Consider the following 21,678-nt stretch of genomic DNA (forward strand, 5'->3'; position numbering starts at 1 on the left):
GAATATGGTGTTGACATATTAACACTGATCTTCTGATCTCTCTTTTAGATACGGACTTTGATGATTGACAGAGACCCTGGAGAGAAAACGATCGAAACGCTTGTGAAATCTCAAGATGAGGTGTGTAGATCTTCTATAATTATTCTTCTGTACCATATTTTGTCCATATTTGGTTCAGTTATACCTTTCATTCCAATATCAGCGATACATTGATCGAGGAATCAGGACATACACCTGGGCACCAGTTAACGGGACAGACTACAGGTTTGAAGTCATTACCTATGCAAAGTGTTTCATAACTCCCATAAGTATTTGTATGTATAAAACACGTTGTCTTTTTCTTCTCTGTGTGGGTGTTCTGCAGCCTGGCCTTGGTCTTGCCTGAATACAGTCTGCATTACATCGAGGCAAACCTGGGGAACACTATAAAACAAGCCATGTGTGAGTACCGCCTGTTCGCCCAGAACATACAAACCTGCTCCCCACGTTGAGCAAACACACTATCATTTACTAAAAAGATCAGATAGAGCCTTTGGTATGCAAAGCTATTGTTTTATGACATAGCTGAAACTGCTTGCAAATATTTTTCATCGGCTCGCAAGAGAGCTGTGTGTGTGTGTGTGTGTGTGTGTGTGTGTGTGTGTGTGTGTGTGTGTGTGTGTGTGTGTGAGTGTGACCTCGATTGTCAGGGCTGCTCTCTGTATTAAACTGAGGTCCAGCTGGTCTCCACCCATCCTGAGCAGTGTAGCCAGGCGTTTGATCTGACTCTCCCCAGCACACAGGGGCCCCGGCTGGGAAGAGAGACTGCTAACGCTCCCTCCCCTCTGGACATGTGCAGTTGAGGTCCAGATCTCCACACATACACAGACGCTCAGCTCATTTAGAGGAATATTCCAGGTTAAGCTCTATTGATAGCATGTGGCTTGCTGTCAATTTCACCGAGAAAATGACTTCAGCTTGTACCTCGTTGCCCCATAGACTTTTATTTCTTCGTAGTTTTTTTGTTTGCTTTTATAAACCTAGGTACACGTCAAACTTATTTTCAGTGGTAATTGACAGATGCTGTCGATAAAGCTTAACTTGTACTTAAGCCAGAACATTCTGGAATAGTTCACCCAGAAATGAAAATTGCCATTATTTACTGACTCTTGTGTGGTTCCAAACCTGTATACTGTTATATAGAAGATTTATGTTGCGTCTTTTATATAACAAAAGTTAAGTTTAAAAAATAAAAAATAATTACTGTATACTAGTATATGCAGTCTATATGGTTCCTGCCTGTCTTTTGAAGCCTTATGAACAGACCAGAGTCACTATAGTCATGCTAATCAGTGATGCGAATTCGAGAACCAGATCATTCTGATTCTTAAACTGGTTCATGGAAAGAACCGGATCAAAAGAAAGATTTGTTTCCGATTCATATGAAAAATGTCAGAATGTTGAGTAAATAATTACTTTTTGTGCCCCATCTTTGGGTTAACCTATTTATTTAAAACAGTGAAGATAAACAATCCTGCACACACACATTTATTCTTTGTAAATAGACATGTGCAAAACTAAGTTTTTCTGTGATCTCTCCTTTCTGTCTTTCAATCTTTAAATGACAGCACATTGGGGCAAGTACTTTCTGTCTGTCTGTCTGTCTGTCTGTCTGTCTGTCTGACTTTTAAAGTTCTTTCACTGTATGTTCTCCGGATTTTACCTGTTGTTATTGAAATTATTTACATTTATTTATGCATGATTTTAAGTTTGAGTTCTATGCTTAACTCATTTGTTTGTTTGAGTAGCCTAATTTTGTATGCGTGGTCTCGATTCATTGTTGGCAGTGTTTGGTGCTTGTCTAAACATGCATGCACAGTTAAATATGTTAAAAAAAGATGTCCAAATAAAAGATTCCACATTTTTATTATCCATGCAAATATAAACCAGCACTAATTGCTAGGCAGGGTATTCTTGTTGACTTCCAGTATTTTGCTATGTGGTTGCTAAGGTGTTCTGATCACGGTTGTTTTTACTATTATAGTATCTATTCATATTTTGTATTAGTTCTTTTTTTTTTAAGGTTTAATTTTGATTTAAGTGTTTGTATTTTTTGTTATGTGCTTTTGTAATTTTTATAAAATATATATATTTTTATTATTATTTTAATAATTTTTAATTGTTTGTTTTACCTAACTCGTTCCCTGTCATTTACAGAATTTTCCAGCAATCCATATTCACTTTTATATGGTAGGGTGCGGTATTATGCATCTTCTGAAAGATTACAGAATATCTGCATCAAAAACACAGGTGCTGCAGAAACATGCGATATAAACATTGCTTATGCAAAATAATGCATTTATTCAAACATTTAATGGCATAAAAATTAATTTGTATTAATTTATTTCTTCTGCTGAACACAAAGGAAGATATTTTGAAGAATGTCGGTAACCAAACAGTAGACTGTACCCATTGACTTCAAAATATCTTCCTTTGTGTTCAGCAGAGGAAATAAATTAATACAGGTTTGAAACAACTTGAGGGTGAGTAAATGATGACAGAATTTTAATTTTAAAGTGAACTATCCCTTTAATATGGTTACGTTCACACACAGTTTGGTTATTCACAGGAGTGACGACCGATGCATAAACGCATGTCTACTGTGTATTGTGGGATTTCTCTATTAAGAGAAAAAAAAATGATCAAAACATAGATGGAGTAGATCGAGTCCATCAAAACCCCCAAAACTTGAACCGTCCCATATCTCTTCCTGTGTGACATTTCATTTGGTAACATTAAGCAGTTTTGATTTTTATGCCATTAAATGTTTGAATAAATGCATTATTTTGCATAAGCAATGTTTATATCGCATGTTTCTAAAGTGAACTATCCCTTTAAGGACTAAACTACAGGACTGACAACTGTATTCTGCTGTCTTGTGAACGTGGCCTATAACAACACGGTTCATAGTTTTTTGATATGCGGTTGCTGGGTGGTTTCCAGGGTATTTATATACATTACAAGGGTGTACGGAGTAGTTAGGTCATTGCTAAATTGTTGTTAAGGTGAACTTGGGTGGTTACTGACCCAAGTAAAAAGACCCCACCAATACATCTCTATGATATTCTGGTCCCTAAATATGGTCCAGATCCCTCCTTTAATTTATATCTATGAGATAATCACAAGCCCAATTTCTTTAAAAAGTAATAGCACACCTCTCCTCAACAAGCCATACGATTTGATGTATCATTCAGGTCTGTGTTGAGAAGGATTGTGAGATGAATTATGAGTTTTATTCTTGCAACACAGGGGCCATGTAGAAGGATCATACTAGAATCCAGAGCTCTGAGCCAGAAGCATTTTTCTCCTTCTCACTGTTCATCAGCGTCATTGTTTTAGCTTTGTAAGATCACATAGCTTTAACTTTAGTCATTACAAGCAAGAAAGCCAACAAAGGAAATATAAGCTTGTGAAACAATGAGTAAAGCAGGTTTGGAAGACTGGAAGGGGCCACAGAAGGTCATATTGTGGCTTGTAAGCAGTAGCAATCAGCTACTTGAGGCACCAGCGGTCACAGGAATTTGATGTTTCGCACGAAAGTTATAATTGTTCATCTAATTTATTACGTGTGAGCGTGTTTGGGTGTGTGTTAATGTGCTAAAACTGATATTTCTGTATTCTGGAGTGTGCTACCGCAGATATGGGTATCTCTTTCTCTCTCTTCTTCCCCATATTCCCTTTCTCTCCATTTCTTGTTGTAAAGGATCCTGGCACAGGTTTATAGGCTCGTAAAGAAGCAGGTCCATATGGTTATTGAGAAAGGGGAAAGAGGCAGCGGTGCAGAGGTCAGGTCTTTGCGGTGGTCTTCAGAGTGCTCCTGGATACCTTAGAAGCCCAATTCCGCGCTTTGGGAGCTCCACGGGGCTTGTTTGACCAAAGCCGAAAGCCGAATGTAAACTTCAGACAGGCAGAACGAGAGAAGTGTGGCTTTTGGGAGCCTTGTAGAGCAAATAATGAGAAGAACAGGTGAACGCGGAGTTCTCTCAAGGGACGTGTCCTTACGGCTGGTTGTAACCAAAAACTGTGATGATGCACTTGGCTGCTTGGACCTTGACTAGACTGGATCTTACAAGTTCTGGTTGTTTAGGCTTGATTAGCCTCATATGTGTTTGTCACCAAGTACCCAGAAAGTGTTTGTTGGAGATCAGAGATGCGTTAGTTTGAGAAGAGAAGAATCTGAAATGGTGCGAATTATATTGACGGCAAATTCATTGCAGATGTGAAGTCTTTAACTTATTGACACATTGACAGAAGCTTCAAACACCCATTTGAACACAAACAAGGGTCTAATACCACCCTGTTTTGACACAGACCATATTATGTGGGCCTTACTGTCATCAGCAGATGAAACCTTTTTTATGATCAAAAGCTCTCCTAATAGCAATAACGAGAGTCGAGCTAATGATAGCCTGTGTATAGATGCAGACGACAAGGCCTCCCTCAAAGTCTAGAGTTTCTAGATTTAAATGAACAATGCTCCCTATAAAAAAAACTTTTTAAAATAAGTTTTTGCATTTTTTGATGGACCCCTCAGAAGGCCCCCCTGAAACGCGATTGGGCTAATTTTAGTCATGATTTGGGTAGTTTTGATTAGCAATTGTTTGGATTTTATTGTGCAGGCTGGCAACCCTGCATCGCCACTCAGGATTAGTCACTTGTCTGTAGCTGCCCAAGCATGCTATTTAAGCGAAGTTAACTCAATAACTCATAACTTCGAAGTTATCAAGTTAGATATATCTAATCCTCCAAAACGTGGCTGCTATTTACATCTCATATCGTCTGTAAACTCTTGCGTTACCAAGGCAATGATTGACGGATTTGTATTATATCCCAAAGAGCTCCGTAATCAGCCCTAAAGTGGAAAATTAAATCATATCTATACCAGGCTGGAGCAGCATGAAATGGAACGGTTAAGCATTGAGAACGGTTTGGCCCGGCGGTGGTGTGATGCAAGCTAGTTGCCAGGGCGTTGCTAAGTTTTAAGTGGTTTTAAAAGTGTATCTATGCAGTTGCAAGGGGGTTCAAGTCTAGGTGATTGTTAGGGCATTAATGGGTGGTTTCTAGAGTACAGGTGGTTGCTTAAGGCTGGCCCAACTAAAATATTTTTAAATCTTACTGATTATCAAAATGTGAGAGACCACGATCACAACAAAAAAACATAGATTTAATAGTTTAATTTTGTTCCTAATGTGTGGAGTGCTGCAGTGTGACCAAGACAGCAAACCACACACTAACAAATTCCATTCACAAACAACCAGAGTCCTGACTGTGAACACAGGAAATCTTGCAAAAACACCCCCTGGCCAAACGTGACTTTAGAGTAAACAAACATGGCGGACGATGAGCAAGAAGAAATGGCGATAATATATTTGGACTGCTTTTTATAGAAAATTCACAGAAAAGGTTTGGACAAAGTTGTGTTGTGCTTCCATCTTCCTTCTGCTCGCTTTCTGATTTTATTGCGTTCCACGTGACAATCTACAGAGTGTGTGTGCGTTTGTCCTCAGGGTTCCCCCCCACACAGCAGGGTTTCTGATCGTAAATATTCAACATGTTGGATATTTATGATTTGAGATCAGTGCTGCCCCGATGTTCTTCAGAGCAGATTCAATCACATTTAACACACATCACTCCACAGGAAAATCTGATAAGATAATCTGTAGAGCCATCAAAATAGTCGGAAATTAGGATTGTTGGAAGAGGAGAATTGGGTCCAAAATCGGCCTGGTTATCCTGTAGTGTGTGAGTGCCTTTATTATCAGTCAAAAGAGCCTACCGTCAAGGGTCTGTGATATTCTGGTATCTAGGAAAATAAAACAGAACAGGGTTCTTCAAATCTGGCCCTGGAGGTCCACTGTCCCGCAGAGTTTAGCTCCAACCCAAATCAAACTCACCTGCCTATAACAACTTTCTAACAATCCTGAAGACCTTTATTTGCTTGTTTGGGTGTTTTTAATTAGGGTTGGATTTAAACTGCAGGATGGTGGACCTCCAGGGCCAGATTTGATGAACCCTGAAGAAAAGAAAATAGTCCTGGCTCTAAAATCCCATTCAATGAGCCATTTTTGAAGCTGGTTTAAAATAGCCAGAATATATGTAGTAAATTCAGTAATGCATGGCATCTCATTGCTTTAGTGAAAGTATGAGTATAAATCTCATTGATTTAGCTATTCATAATCATATTCAATTTTACAACCTTCTGAAGTAATTGCCTCAAACATTATCCAAGAACACAATGTTGTGTACACACAAAAGGCCATCAATTCTCAATAATGTATTAAGACATAATTAGATGCATCTGAATATTTTGTGCTACTGTCCTGAGTTGTTTTGTTTAGCTTTTATTGTTTATAGGATTTCATTACATTCACAGTCAATTTTCATTGTTCTAACTACAATTATGGTTAACCCTTTGTTTGGCTTGGTAAATGTGCAGTCCGGAAGTTTCTAGACGTAGACATATGATGAGATGGTCTGGTTCTGTTTTGGTTTGTGAGATGATCTACTCGCTCACATCAATGACTGATTGCTTGTGCATCTTTGATGAACAAAGAGAGTTTGATGTGACTTCACCAAACACTGGCTGACCTTTTTTTCTGATCGTGAATACTGCATGCCAATTTGTTCAACCATCATGTCATTTGATGTTTTCATCAAGCGTCAGAATTATTTTACCATGCCTGCCAAACTTTCCGCTCACTCCTCTCGTAACTCTCTGTGTTGAATGGAAAGGGCTGTCTGCATCCATTTCTTCACGCCTATAATCTCAAACGCGCATCTTTGTTGTGTGTCCAGGCTCTGGCTTAATCTGAAACCGCCATCGTCTCCATGTGCATGTTTTATATGAAATGCTGTTTTCAGAGTATCCGGTTTACAATGTTGGACTTCTTTTGGGACTATGATGGACTGTGGTAACTTTGTCTTTCTCTTTGTCTTCTGATTGGTTGGATTTTCACCACAGGGAACAAGGGCAAGTACTGCACCCTCCTCTTCTAAGATCTTCACGTTTTATTTCATTCGTCAGTTATTGTACCATTTTATTTTCAATGTCATTTGCATGCATCTTTTCCTGCTTTGTTCCAGTGCAGTCATGTCACATCTATATGCGTGCAATTCAAATAATCTGTTACTTCTCATGAGTGCATTTCAAATCAGTTTATTTATTTATTTTATCTATAAACATTACATTGATTTTGCATGTTTTTAATTGTTTATAATTTTTTTCCAGTTTCTCCTGTAACATTTGTTCTGTCCAATCAACCGATATGGGTTTTTGCAATGGCCAATGCTAATACAGATAACTAGAGATTGGCATGGTGTATATAATTCTGAAAGATATATTTGATTTCCCTACCAAACAAATTAAACCAGCCTAAAAATGTTTTGATGGTCTTTGGTGGTCTCCCAGGCTGGTCTGTTGGCTGGTTTTAGAGGGCTTTTTGTTCTTTTTTCAGCTGTGGATGCCAGCTGCAGACCAGCTTGCCCATGCTGCAAGACCATCTAAACCAGTTAAGGCTGGTTTTATGCGTGTATTACAATGAAATGAACAGTTTGTTATGCCATATTAACTTGAACTTCACTTTTCTAGTCCATCCCAGTCTAATCTCAGAATGGCCACATATTGGCTGATATATTGGTCTATCACTACTATCATTTTATAGTTTTGAAAAATGTTAATATGATCTGTCTAAACACGTCTTTCTCTGTTTCTCTGTGTAGTCTCTGAGACCATGCAGCAGGAGAAATTTGAGGAATATGGGTACACCTTTATTGCACCCAGGTAACACACACATACACACACACACCAAGCAAAAACAGCAGACCTCCCACAGGGTTTAGTCGTGACAGGTTTATAAGGGCTGTATCTAGACTCCATTGGTCTTTGAAGGCCTGTAAATTCACACCTTCAGACCCACACATTACTCCCCTTAACAATGGATCCCACAGACATGGCGGCAGCAAAAGTTTTTGGTCTCAACTTCACACTACTTAAATGCACAGGCCTCATTCTGGTCATCAAACTTTTTTTTTTTGTGAATAATTATTAAATGTTTTTTTTTCAGGGAATACTGCAAGGACCTCAAAGTCACATCCAACAACACTCAGTTCCTGATGGACTTCAATGAGTACATTGACAGAAAAACACCAGATGATCATATGTGTGAGTCTACTCTATCTATCTATCCATCCATCCATCCATTCATCCATCTAAAGCAAAATTAGTACACATAGTAATTAGTATACATTGTGTAGTGCAGTATGATATAAATGTTACATTCAAATGAACATAGAAACTTCCTCAGTGAACTCTCATTGGTTCAGTTAAGAGTGTGTAAGTGTTTTCAGAGTCATTTTTGCCTTGACTTTAAAGGGATGGTAAAATGCCCTTTTCACAAGATGTTAAATACATCTCTGATGTCCCCAGAGAGAGTGTGTGTGTGTGTGTGTGTGTAGTTTTAGCACAAAATACCCCACAGATATTTTATATAGCATGTTCAAGTTGTCACTTTTTGAGGGTTTGCAAAAACGCACAGTTTTGTGCCTGGCCCTTTAAATGCAAATGAGCTACTGCAGAGGGCGGGGTTTCAAGAGCTTGTGTGTGTGTGTGTGTTAGCAGCTGCGATTACCTCACGCAGACACACTAAAATGACAGAAACTGTTCTGCCTTTAATGTTAAAACGGAGTCAGACAAAGATGGAGAGACTCAAGAAGAAGGGACAACATGTAGAATGCAACAGGACGTCCCTGAATGGTTAGTTGATGAATTTGTTGCTGATGTGGAGTCAACTATCTTCAATTAGGATATTCTGTCATGGTAATCTATAAATCGCTCGTATAGGAACTGTTGTGAGATGCACACAGAGTGACTTTCTATTATATGTGAAAAGATGGATGCTAAAATTTGAGCTGACTCACAAATGTACTCTTATACAACAACTTTTCCTCTTCTCAACATGGACTGCATGTTCCCGGGGGAGGGGTTTTTGTACATTTTAGGGTTGGTGATGTCACTAATCCAGGAGGAATGTCGTGTAGTCCCTACCAGCCGTAGTCCTTTTCTTTAAAAGCAAATATCTTCCTTTGCTTTGAACTTTGAGCATTGTAACTTTGTAGATGTTGTTTATGCTCAAACAGAAACATTACACACTAACTAAAGTTAGAAAAGTAAAATCCTACTCAACCACCCCTTTAAACCAACTGTAATCGAACCAACTGGATATTTTATCTAATGCAAAAACATCTAAGTTTCAAATACTTTTTGGGACCGCTGTATCACACTACCTTTTGCATGTATGCTGTCATCATTAATGTAATGATATCAGAGGTGAGAGGACTCGGATTACTCTCTTGTAGGCGCTGAGTCAGGTTGATTCCCGCTCAAGTGATGTCAGCGTGTGTGGCGGGCGGTCCCGCTGTCTGTGAAGGTGACCCCTGTCAGCGCTCTGTTTAATCATCCTGTAATTGATTAGTCTGCTCGGTAATGACTCCACCGCTGTCATCCTAATGTTCATACTTGTGATGACTCACTGTGTTTTCTGTAAAGAGATGCTATCGCTGCAGCGCTCACACGCTAACGCACCCAAAGATGTTTGCTAGCTTTTTTATCCTTTTTTTTTTTTTGCCTTTTGTCCTAAAAAAGTATTCAGCAATGTTCATGTCACCTGACTGTTGCTTTTACATTTAAAGGTCCATATCATATCATTTTTTTATATAAAAGTCCACGTAATGCTTTTTTCCTTCATAAAAGTGGAAATGTGGCTATACATGACTATTTCCATATTTTCCCTCTCTCTCATAGGTGTGATAAATACAATATATTTTACTGCTGTTTAATTTTACATACCACTGTTTCCACCCTCCAAGCTTTATTTTTTTTAAAGGAAAATAGCTATATATTAATGTTCATGGTTGTGATATAGTCGGATATTGTCACGGACTGCTCAGACACAGTTGCGGATCCAAATGTCGCTTTATTAGGGCAATCCAGAATCATAATCCATAAAATAAGCAATTTTTCAAAACACGGGGCAGATAATCCAAAAAGACAACAGGGCAGAAAACACAGGGCAGAAAGTCAAATCCAAAATGGGTAACCAGAGGGAGAGCACTCAGAAATGTGACACTTACAAGACTTTGCAAAGAATGAGTGAAGACACAGGACTTAAATAGGCAGACATTAACAAGATAATGAGAGACAAGTGGGTGGAAGCAAATCAAACATAATAAGTCCTGGCAATGGGTTATGGGAAATGCAGTTATTTATGGCAATGGTCCCCAACCCCCGTGGGTCATTTGGGCCGCACAGAAATAATAAATAACTTACATTATTTCCGTTTTATTTATTATCTGAATCAGAACGATGTTTTATTTTGAAAAATTATCGGATTATCTCCGTTACGTCGGTCTATGACTCACTCTTGGCGCATAGCAACCTATTTTTTTTACAGTCTATCAATGATAGCAACACGCTTGTTTTGTTCACGTGATACGTTACCGCTAAAAATAAACACACAAGCTAGCAAAATTAGTAAAAAACAAACGTCTCTGGAAAGTTTCTTTGCGAAGGGGAAACGGCCCAGTGAGAGCCCACGACTTCCAAGAAAAAGAAAGCTGTATTTAACAGACAATACCAGGAGTCATATGGATGTATCACAACTAGGTGATTTATACGCACCAAGCCCGCTCTGCATAATATGTGGCAACCAGCTCTCTGAGGCAATGAAGCCTTCAAAACTGCTATATATAATAATCAATTGGCAAAATTTGGCCACTCAATATTTAATATTCAATTAGTTTAATTATCACAATTAAAGTTTTAATTTTATTAAATTGAACAAGCACAACGTTCAGCATTCAACCAAATATTCTTAAATATGTATTATTAATAATAATAATGTTATTTCAACATAATATCTAATTATTTCAATATAATATGTGCGTATTATACAAGATATCCATTTGTAAATCCGGTTACACAAGTGCATTGATTTTTATTAATAAACTAGGGGTTGTTGGCTGCAAAGATGAAGTTGACGATCGGCATCTCCGTAGTGAACGCGAGAAACGCACATAATGGATTATTCAGAGAGTAGCCTATTTCTTTTCGTTTTGAATTGTTTCGTTTAAAGACATTTCAAGCTATGTATTATGTCTGTGAGGCATAAGCTGAGTTCCGGTTAATTTATGATGAGATGCGTTCTAGTTCACATACAATGCAAGTGACCGCGCCCGCGCCTCCGTCATGATTATTGTCTGATTGTATTTGCATCTTATTGATTAAATCCAGGCAATTGGTCGAGGCGCGATGTGAACGAAATTCACTTTAAAGAAAGGCTTTCTACAAAACAAAACTTAATGAAGTGGTCACAATAATGTCTGACCCACCATGCCTTCCGATATATTGCGCATCCTATCTTACTCATGCGGTACACTTTTCATAATCAACATAGATGAAAAAAAAACCCCATTATAATATTTTAACAAATATGAAACTAAATGCACTTATTTAATGGCTACAACACGTATAATAAGCCTACAGACTCTATTTTGCTGCATATTCATTTCATTCAGAATTTTGCACTCATAAGTTGAAAGGCATTTGTTTGTGTCGTGCATACATAGTAAATCATATACCGGTATGCAACATTTATCAAGTTCACGGATAATTGTGCGTGCATTTATTAATCATTATGATACTAAAATCAAAATAAAGTAGGCTATGTACAAAAAATCAGATGAGCCCAGAATATGAATGCAACGTGTTTAATTACACCTAACCTTAAGCATTTTCCTCCCATAAACCCATTTTAAGGCTTTAGAAAGTCCCCTTATTATGTCAACTTACGACTTATTGTGTAGAAATAACGAGATATTATGTCAAAATAACGACTTATGTTGAAATAACAGATATTATGTCGAAATAACAGATATTATGTCGAAATGACAGATATTATGTCGAAATAACATATGTCGAAATAACGACTTATTATGGCTCATTACTTCGTGCCTGCTGACCACAGCGTAACACTTATTTATTTAGCACTGAATAAATAAATAAATGGAGATAATACCACATATCGCACTGTTGAGTCACTCAAAATGACCTCAATGGAAATTCCTTCACCACAACAGCCCTATTGTTTCTTATTGGCTATTGTGACAGTACTGACATAATCACAATCTTGATCCCGATAAATATCAAACATGTTTGATATGATCGGGGTGGGCCCGATTTGTGTGAGAGAAGATCGGGAGGGGCAAGATTCGATCTGTGAACGCCTTAAATTACCAGATAATCTGTGCCGAACATCGGAACCGATCGAGGTCCTCGACAAGATTTTTTTCTCCGATTCTCAGGAGGGGTAAATCGGCCATAAATCGGTCTAAAACTCCTGTAGTGTGAGCCAGGCATTAGGGGCAGAGAGGATGTTACTCATGTTATGTTGTTGGCGCGATGTTACGAGGACGCTGCTAATAAAGTTGCGAGTAGGCCTACACATTGGATTCACGTTTATTAATATATTTTAAAAAATACCCCAGTTTTTATGCGGGTCGTATCATTTTATTTTGTTGTATTTATCCGCCACACTTTAAAGGCCGGTCCGTGAAAATATTCTCTGATATTAAACCGGTCCGTGGCGCAAAAAAGGTTGGGGACCGCTGCTTTATGGTAAAGCAAATGAGACGGGAGATCATAGGCTCTCCAGCTGGCGGATGTAACGTATATATATCCACTAGACTGACAAACAATTTCTGTTTTCAGTTTTCTAGTGAATTTTGAATAAATATTGGGTAGAGTATAATTTCATTTCAACAATTTGTTTAAATCTGTATCAGCCACTGACAAGCTCAAACCAGTCAACTAGTAGACCATATTCTGGGACAATGAAGTTTGAACAAGGAGAATCCTGTTTTCCATTACATAATTCAAAACTATATCAACTAAAGACTTTCCTTTCTCTCTGTCTGTATTTGTCAGGTAACGTCACTCTTGTAAACCGATTGCTGCTGGATGCCGGTCTCACGGCGGACCTCGTCAAAGTCTGGAAGGAGCAGAGTGTGTAAGTTTAGGACAAAACACACGCATGGAACTACATAAAACACTCATCCATGTCTGTGTGAAATGTCTCGAGGTTTCAAGTACAAAGATCTCCAGAGAAGACAGAGAGACGCCTTCATATAACTGCTGAACACAAAGCTCTATTTAAAGTGTTGTCATGAATAAGAACGCTGTCTTAATGTCAAAAGCGAACTCGAGAGTCTAGCAATTATAACTAGGATTAAAGAACCCGACCATCTGGGAGTCCAAAAACACAATAGACATTGCATATGTCCAAATAGTGTTTTCAATTAAACAAATGGTGTTTCAATTAATTTATTTACACTAAAGAACGACCTAAATATAACATTGTTTTCTTTTCGTTCGAATAGGAGGCTGTCAGGCTGAATAAGTTGTTTGATTGGAATGTCCTTGAAGTAATTGAATTAAACGCAATGAATACCTGAATAAAACACTCACAGGTGTAAAGCTAATCTGTTTGTGGTCTTTCAGAAAATGCTAAACTAAAACATAGTTGATGTCTTTTTTTTTCTTTCTAATAGAGATGGAGTTTTGGCCCGGTTTGTGACTACAGATGGAGGCATTACACGTGTGTATCCTAAAAGGTAAGTTCCATTCACCGTTGTGTGAAATATGCGCATCTCTCCATCCCCATGTGTGCATGTGTGTGTGAGAGATGCTAAATTCTTTAAGATTTTTCCTCTGTCGGCAATCCCCGCAGGGGTCTGCGGTTGAGACCGAAAGAAAGAGTGAAAAGGCATGTTTCAGAGGATGTTTCTGGTACAGAGGGACTCTTTTGAGATTTCTTATGGGAGCCATGTGCAGCTCCCACTCTCTCTCCTGTCTTTATTAGCTTAAATCTATAACATTGAGTGGTTGAGTTCATAAACTTAGTCTGGAGGTGTAAAACAGCAGGACAGTGTTAAAGAAGCTACAGCAGTGCACTTATTCACAGTTCATATTTACTCAACTTAAAGCACAAAAGACAAAAGTTTTTTTTTTTTTTGGAGCTTCACAGCACCAATTACTGTCCACTTGTGTTTTATGGCAAATAGCGGCATGTACATACTGCTAATCATATTATTTTGTGTTTCATGGGGGAAAAATAAAGTATGTTCCGACTGACATTTTCCATTAACTGTCGCTTTATTTAATTTAATTAAAAATTCCTATTATTTTGTGTTTCATAGGGGAAAAATAAAGTATGTTTCGACTGACATTTTCCATTAACTGTCGCTTTATTTAATTTAATTAAAAATTCCAATTATGCTGTATTTTAATTTACTTATAGTAGAGATTCATGTCCACACATTGCTTATTCATGTACACACGTTGCTTCCTTTATTGCTTTACCCTAGAATCTATAGTTGCATTGACTTGATATGGTGTGATTTATTTTATTTATAATTTATCTATTATTTTTTTTATAAAAAAATAACATTTTTAATTAAAAAAAATATTTTTTTTATATTCCATGTGTTCCTCATATATATATATATGTATATATATATATATATATATATATATATATATATATATATATATATATATATCTTGTATGTGAGCCTCAGCAATTTAATTTGCACGTTAGTTACAGTTATAATTAGTAATATTGAATTTATTTATTTTACATGGGAATTGAAACAAACAAATTCACGTCAACTTTTTAAAATATTAGTAATCTTTTATTTTTGTATGATTGTATTAGCAAGCAAGCAAGCAACTTTATTTATTTAGAACATTTTTTAAACAACAGACGTTGCCCCAAAGTGCTTTACAAAAAATAAAAACATTAAAATCAAAGAACAAACATAACTTATTCAAAAGCTAAAGAAAATAAATAAATTTTTTAAATAAGACTTAAAAGTTGCAATCGATGGAGCTGACCTCACGTGTTATATTATACCGACTATAAGGATAATAACAGAATGCCTTTTTAATAAAAAAAACATTGAATCTACTACAAGTCTCTCCCTTTATGCATTCATGTAGGATTTTTGGGTTATGCATTCTTGAGTTCAGTCATTACATATTGCTATTGTTCATTATTGAAATGATTGATTCTGCATTTGTGTTTAAAATGCTTCTTAATTTGTGTCTTCCTCTTGCCTTTGTCTCTTTCTCAGTGCTGGGGAAGAATGGGGTGAAAACTCTGAGACCTATGACTCAAGTTTTTACAAAAGGAATCTGGACAATGACATATACATCTTCACTGCCCCATACATCAACAGTAAGAAACACACACACACACACTTACAGTACATGTCCACTCTATAACTTCTGGATAGATGCATGCTCTCTTTGGCACTCTGCTTTACTAAGACAGCTGTTGATCTACTCAAAATGCGCACCTACAGATCTCTTGCCAAGGTCGAGTAAGTTTATATTACTGGGGGATTACCATTCAATGAGACTACCTCACATTCACGCACGTGTGGTCTGCAGGACTAACACACACACGGTCGAGAAGCACCCATGCGCCAAGACACAACCCCAGGGGAACGCCTGGTCCTTGTGTTTATGGGAGGTTTCACCATTTAAGCTAATGGTGAAAGCAGACTGAAACCCTTACAGATCTCCCTCAAACATTTGGGTATCAGATGTAGCATGTCTACCTTGGCAGGTGTTACCAGATGAATTGCATCAACAGCATTTAGATACTAAAACCATGCTTGTTCGGATTAGTTAAATGAAGCAGAGAGTCAGTCCAACCTTTTTGGTAAATGCTATTTATTGTTCTGCATTTGTGTCATCTTTCCCCTTGAAACAGAGAGCAGAGAGTCTGGTTATGAGTCTGGTATCCTAGTCAGTAAAGCTGTGGACTTGGACATTAATGGAACAAAACTCAAACCTGCTGGTGAGCTCTTAAAATTCAGTTACACTACCGTTCAGAAGTTTGCAGTGAGTAGGATTGATGAATGAATGAATGAATGAATGAATGAATGAATGAATGAATGAATGAATACTTTTATTCAACAAGGATGTGTTAAAATGGTCAAACGTGACAGTGAAATTATTTATATTTAAAATAAATGCTGTTGTTTTGACCTCTCCATTCATCAAACAATCCAGATTTTTTTTCATCGGTTTTCACCAAAATATTAAGCAGCATAACAGTTTTCAACATTGATAATAATAATAAATGTTTCTTATAAGCAGCAAATCAGCATATTAGAAAGATTACTGAAGACTGGAGTAATGATGCTGAAAACTCACAGGAATAAATTGCATTTTAACATTTAACAAAATAGAAAACACTTATTTAAATTGTAAAAATATCTCACAATATTACAGTTTTTACTGTATTTTTGACCAAATAAATGCAGCCTTGGTAAGCATAAAGCACTTTAAAACAATATATATAAAACTTTCAGGCCCTATACATTTGAACGCTAGTGTGATCGTGTTCTTTAAAAAAAAAAGTAATTGTAAAATCTTACAACATTTTGTTTTAATATATCTGTTTATACTGAATTATCAAGGATTTCCACCGATAGTAAAAATATTTGTCATAAAAACAGTTAAGTCACCAGTATGTGGTTTTTAACAAAATTTGGTAGTCCTTGCAAAAATAATTTTCGTCACTGATGACTAGCAAATGTTGACTTGTGACTAATTAATTAATTAATTTCAGAGCTTTGTGTTTATCAAGGTCTTACCCTGACATAGCTCCTTCTCATCACCTACATTTTATCTTCTTTTTTTGCATGAATAAGATTTAACCACAGATGTGTTTTATGTTATCATACAGTGGTGGGAGTCAAACTCAACGTGTCGGCCTGGATGAACAGCTTCATAAACGCTACCACCAAGAAAAATGTAAGCAGAAATGACCCCTTTTCCTTATCGGCACATGTGGAAGCTGTTTAGTCACAAACGCAGCCTCTCTAGATGGGCCGATATTGTCGTCTGAGAGCGGAGATGAATTGACTCGCTCCAATAGTCGTTGTTAAAGGCTTGTTTCATGAATTCTCAGTTCTCTCCTCACATAATTTCCTCTCCGCAGTGCAAGGATGAGATCTGCGGGTGCCTCAGGAATGATAAGGTATGGCGCTGACTTCTTCGTGCTGCTCTGACCTCTGTAGTCACTTATCTGAAGCTGCTTTCACTCTCGCTTTCTGATGAATGGCTGTTTTTACTCCTCAGCAAGTGGACTGTGTGATTCTGGATGATGGTGGCTTTCTGCTCATGTCCAATCAGGATGATTATATCACGCAGGTAGAATATATTTACAAGGCTAATTGAGTCTTTTTGCTAGTTTAATGCCAGCTCCAGCAATATTATGGGCCCTATTTTAACGATCTGAAACGCAAGTGTCAAAGCGCAAAGCGCTAGTAACTTTGTGGGCGGGTCTTGGGCGCTGCTGCTATTTTCCCGGCGGGATAAATGCCTCTTGTGCCCGGCGCAAATCTAAAAGGGGTTGGTCTGAAGTAGCTTCATTATTCATAGGTGGGGTTTGGGCGTAACGTGAAATAAACCAATCAGAGCGTCCTCTCACATTCCCTTTAAGAGCTTGTTCCAACGCGGATTGCTATTATAACGGCGGATTTACCAGGCGCACGCCAGGAGCGATTCACAGCTGAGGAGACCGACATTCCCGTCAGGGCCGTAAAAGACAAAGAAGTGACATTGGGGATGATAGGAAAAACCAACCTAAATTAGCTTTGGTTAAACAGGCGTATAATTTGGGTAAATGTGTAATCTAGATAAAAAAAATAAAAAATCTAGATAGATTTTTTTTTCACATCTTCACGGACACAACAATGATTTCCCTCGTGTGTTAATATTTTTCCTTGTAATAATGTATGATTTGCAAAAATGAAAACTGCTGCGTCTGTTTATATTAGAGAATCAAAGTATATGCATGTTGTTCACACGCTACATTATGGCCAAGCATGCGCCCTTAAAATACCATATGACTAACACGCACCCATTGCCACTGTCTTTAGACTGGGTTTTTGCTGGTCAGTGGCGGAATTGCTTTCTAAACCTGGAAAATAGCACCAGGGAACTTTTGCGCCGGAACACGCCGCCTCTTTTCGCCGAACCGCCCCCGCGAGCGCAAGTTCATTCCCTAATTTACCGACGTGCGTCTGTGGAGGGAAAAGTCTGTGTGCGCGGGTGCAAAATAGGAATGATACATGCGTCGGTGTACAAAGTCAATTGCGCTGGGTGAAAGATAGGGCCCTATATGTTAACAGTCACATAAAGGAGTCTTTTTCATATGTTCACTCTGATTTACAGATTGGTCAGTTCTTTGGTGAAGTGGACCCTGTTTTGATGATCAATCTGGTCAACTCTTCGCTGTTCTCCTTTAATAAAACCTACGACTACCAGTCCGTCTGTGACCCAGAGAGAGAAACTAAAGCCGCTGCAGGACCCCGCTCTATATACGTGGTACATTTCTTTAGAAAACCGTCATGTTCTGTAGGGACTTCTGAAAGTCAAAAGTTTTGATTGTGTGTCTGTATTAACTGTCGCATCCATATTTGTGGCTTTGTTTTTGGCAGCCAACGATAGCAGATATGCTAACTGTAGGCTGGTGGGCCTCCACTGCGGTCTGGTAAGAAGAAATGGACACTGCATGCTAAAAAATAGGCAGATGAAGGATAGAAGTGTGAGGTGGATATTCACAATTGTTTGTCACTGTCTCCCTCTTAGGTCAATTTTGCAGCAGCTTCTCCTCAGTCTGACTCTCCCAAATGTCATGGGTACAGGTATGTAAAGTGTTTAAGTGATGGAATAATGGCTCATCTTTCTGCATTCGAGGAACTTTTGATATTTTAAATCGAGATTTTTTTATTGTTATTCTAGTCTTGTTTTAGTTGTGTCTAGTAGAATGCATTGATAAAGTAACTTTGATTCAGCACAATATAACACTACTCAGTGTTGACAAAAAAAGACAATATACAGTATATACACACAAATATTTACCATCCATCCATGTAGTGTATTTATACATGTAAACATTACGTATGTACGTATGTATGTGTGTGTGTATATCATGTAACTTACACAATCACATTTTAAGTAACACATTTTTTCCCCCTCAAATTGTGAAGCCTTACATTATCTTATTATAAGCAATTCAATACAGGTTTTTTTTAATGAAATCATAATCATATGAGAATAATCAGTTGGTCTTTTTCGAAAAAATTTAATTTCCTGATGATGTCATTTAGGCTACACAGACTATTGTGTAATGCATCCAGTGCAACAGTCGGGTTCCGGAAGTAAAAACAAATTTTCTCCATAGAGAAATAGATTTTTAACGATAATTTCTACATCTTTAAGTCTCGTTCACACAGAAAAGACGCGAGATGCGGGCAGTGGAATGGGGGGGAAAATGCAAGTTCTCTAAACGTGTTTTTTAAAAGTTGAACTGACATTGCATTTTTTACGTCTAGCGTGTTTACATAGAAAAACAACGGAAAAGTAGCGTATTGGGATGGAAAAACGCTTTTTGTGTGAACGGCCCCTTAGTCTGCACTTTCCATGTTGAAATACCCTTTTGACCCCTTCTAAAGCCATTACATAAAACATTCCCATCTCAAGTTAAAACGCATGGATTAAGTGAACTTCGATTGTACAAATATAAATTGATTTCCTGCAATGCAATTGAGTCAAAATGAATTGATGCAGTCATTTTACAACTAAATTAAACAAGCATCCACAATTTCAATTAGTGAGTGTTCTTGATATATAGGCTGTTGATCTGCATGCGTGTTTTGATATTCACAGTATGCGGATGGTGTGTTTGTGTGTTTTCAGCATACTCGGAAGATGACCTCGCGGATGCGTTCTCCAAAGAGAGCTGTATCACCGAACAGACTCAGTATTTCTTTGAGAACGAGAACAAATCTTTCTCTGGAGCTATGGACTGTGGAAACTGCTCCAGGTGAGGACTGTTTTTATGTTTGTACTTGCATAAATCCATCCGCATTCCCTCCATCCGTGTGCGTGTGGGAGTGCGTGTGAGCATGTGCAGATGATGTCAGCGCTCTCTTTCTGTCTCTTCCTGGATAATTGCTCATCCCGGTAAGTCATCCCTCCAAGGATCGAGCGGCTCAGCTTTCCTTCTCTTTTCCTCTCCGTCCCCTCGTTCTCCAGATCCATCCGACGTCCAGCCGGCTGTAAATCCCGCCGGCCGTGCTGTTTAATGTAACACCGCTAAAGCAGAACGTGTTGGGGTGGGTGGGGGCGCTCGGCCTGACAGAAACTCTACGCCTTTTTTACGAGCCCCACGTGTGACTCTGCGTACGATAGTTTTTCTTCCATGTTAACTACTTTAGACATGTAAAGTTTAACAAGAGCCATAAAGAGAAATCCATTTGTGAGAGCTCAGGAGCTCAAGACCTGAGCTTCGGCATATGTAATTCAATCTCGCTCAGAGAGACATCAACACCAGATCAGTCTAAAGGAACGCATGTACTGATGAGAGAATTGCTGGAATTGCCAGCATAAGGATGGCTTAAACAGAACATCAAGGAGACTACAGCAAATTATACTTTTTTTCCATTATTAAAGTCATATTTCTTCAGATTTTTGCTGTAGTTATCTGAGGTCTGCTTGTCCTCTCTCAGCCCTACAGATCTTTTTGGACAACAAACTCTCCTCAGAGGTTATATAATCCTTCTGTTTTGAAACCTAGTGTGCTGCCGTGCTGTCTACTGCCTACATAGACTCTAGGGTTGGATCAATATTGAAATTTTGACTTTCAGTACAGTACCTGTTTTATCGATACTGAATTAACACATTAGGCAACAAATAAACGGCTTCAACCGACTGGCGAACTGCAGGAAGTTCTGTAGATCTGATCATTTAATGTCAATACTTAATGATTCCTTTTTAAATAAATAAATTAAGTGTTGGGTTCATTAATTCGTTAAAATGACAATTAGAATAATATGTGTATTTCAGTGTTTCCTACAGAATATTGCTTTTACATCAAAACCGAAAAATGTAAACACTGAAATTGTAAACTGAAAATATATCCATATAACGTTTTCAATGTTATTTACCTGGTGCACAATGATGTTTGTACTAAAATACAATATTTTATTTTGTTGCACTTCGATGATTATATTAAATTCCACCATATAAAGACTGCAATATATGCTACTTTTGTGAAACTAACATTCAAAAGTGGGATCAGTACAATCAAAAAAAGAAAAGAAAAGCTTTTCAAAAAAGTCTGACCAAAAATACAGTAAAAACTGTAATATTGTGAAAATATTAGGGATGGGAATTGCCAAAAATGTGACGATTCGATAGTATTGCGATATTTGGGCCACGATTCAATATTATTGCGATTCTTAACATATTGCGATACCGCAAGTATTGCGATTCGATTCTGCGATATATTGCGATTTATGTCCCTCATACTATTCAAAGGCATTACAAAAAATGAGGAAATGAGGCATCACTTAAAATGTCACATTTAATTCTGTGAACATTATCTTCTACACATTAACTGAAGTGTAAAAACTTCCAGGACACAGGACCTTATTACAGGACAGGACGTAAATATTCTCTGAATAGGAGACCTCTCGTATGAATGGTGAGCTCCCAGCACATAA

At 37.8% G+C, this 21,678-nt stretch overlaps 1 protein-coding gene across 2 annotated transcripts in view; it reads left to right on the top strand.

Annotated features, from left to right (window-relative positions):
• Positions 1 to 21,678, top strand: part of LOC307002415 (voltage-dependent calcium channel subunit alpha-2/delta-1) — a 121,827-nt gene that overhangs the window by 91,345 nt on the left and 8,804 nt on the right. For both annotated transcript variants that reach the window (XM_079619997.1, XM_079619998.1), the window contains 16 exons: positions 49 to 120; positions 203 to 264; positions 365 to 441; positions 7,759 to 7,819; positions 8,103 to 8,200; positions 13,019 to 13,100; positions 13,642 to 13,704; positions 15,226 to 15,329; positions 15,870 to 15,956; positions 16,851 to 16,918; positions 17,106 to 17,144; positions 17,246 to 17,317; positions 18,344 to 18,496; positions 18,610 to 18,662; positions 18,761 to 18,816; positions 19,871 to 19,997. In XM_079619997.1, coding sequence (XP_079476123.1) covers positions 49 to 120; positions 203 to 264; positions 365 to 441; positions 7,759 to 7,819; positions 8,103 to 8,200; positions 13,019 to 13,100; positions 13,642 to 13,704; positions 15,226 to 15,329; positions 15,870 to 15,956; positions 16,851 to 16,918; positions 17,106 to 17,144; positions 17,246 to 17,317; positions 18,344 to 18,496; positions 18,610 to 18,662; positions 18,761 to 18,816; positions 19,871 to 19,997 — 1,274 coding nt within the window. The remainder of the gene's footprint in view (positions 1 to 48; positions 121 to 202; positions 265 to 364; positions 442 to 7,758; positions 7,820 to 8,102; positions 8,201 to 13,018; positions 13,101 to 13,641; positions 13,705 to 15,225; positions 15,330 to 15,869; positions 15,957 to 16,850; positions 16,919 to 17,105; positions 17,145 to 17,245; positions 17,318 to 18,343; positions 18,497 to 18,609; positions 18,663 to 18,760; positions 18,817 to 19,870; positions 19,998 to 21,678) is intronic.

This window comes from Phoxinus phoxinus, assembly GCF_949152265.1.
Source record: "Phoxinus phoxinus genome assembly, chromosome: 8".
NCBI classification, from domain to species: Eukaryota; Metazoa; Chordata; class Actinopteri; order Cypriniformes; family Leuciscidae; genus Phoxinus; species Phoxinus phoxinus.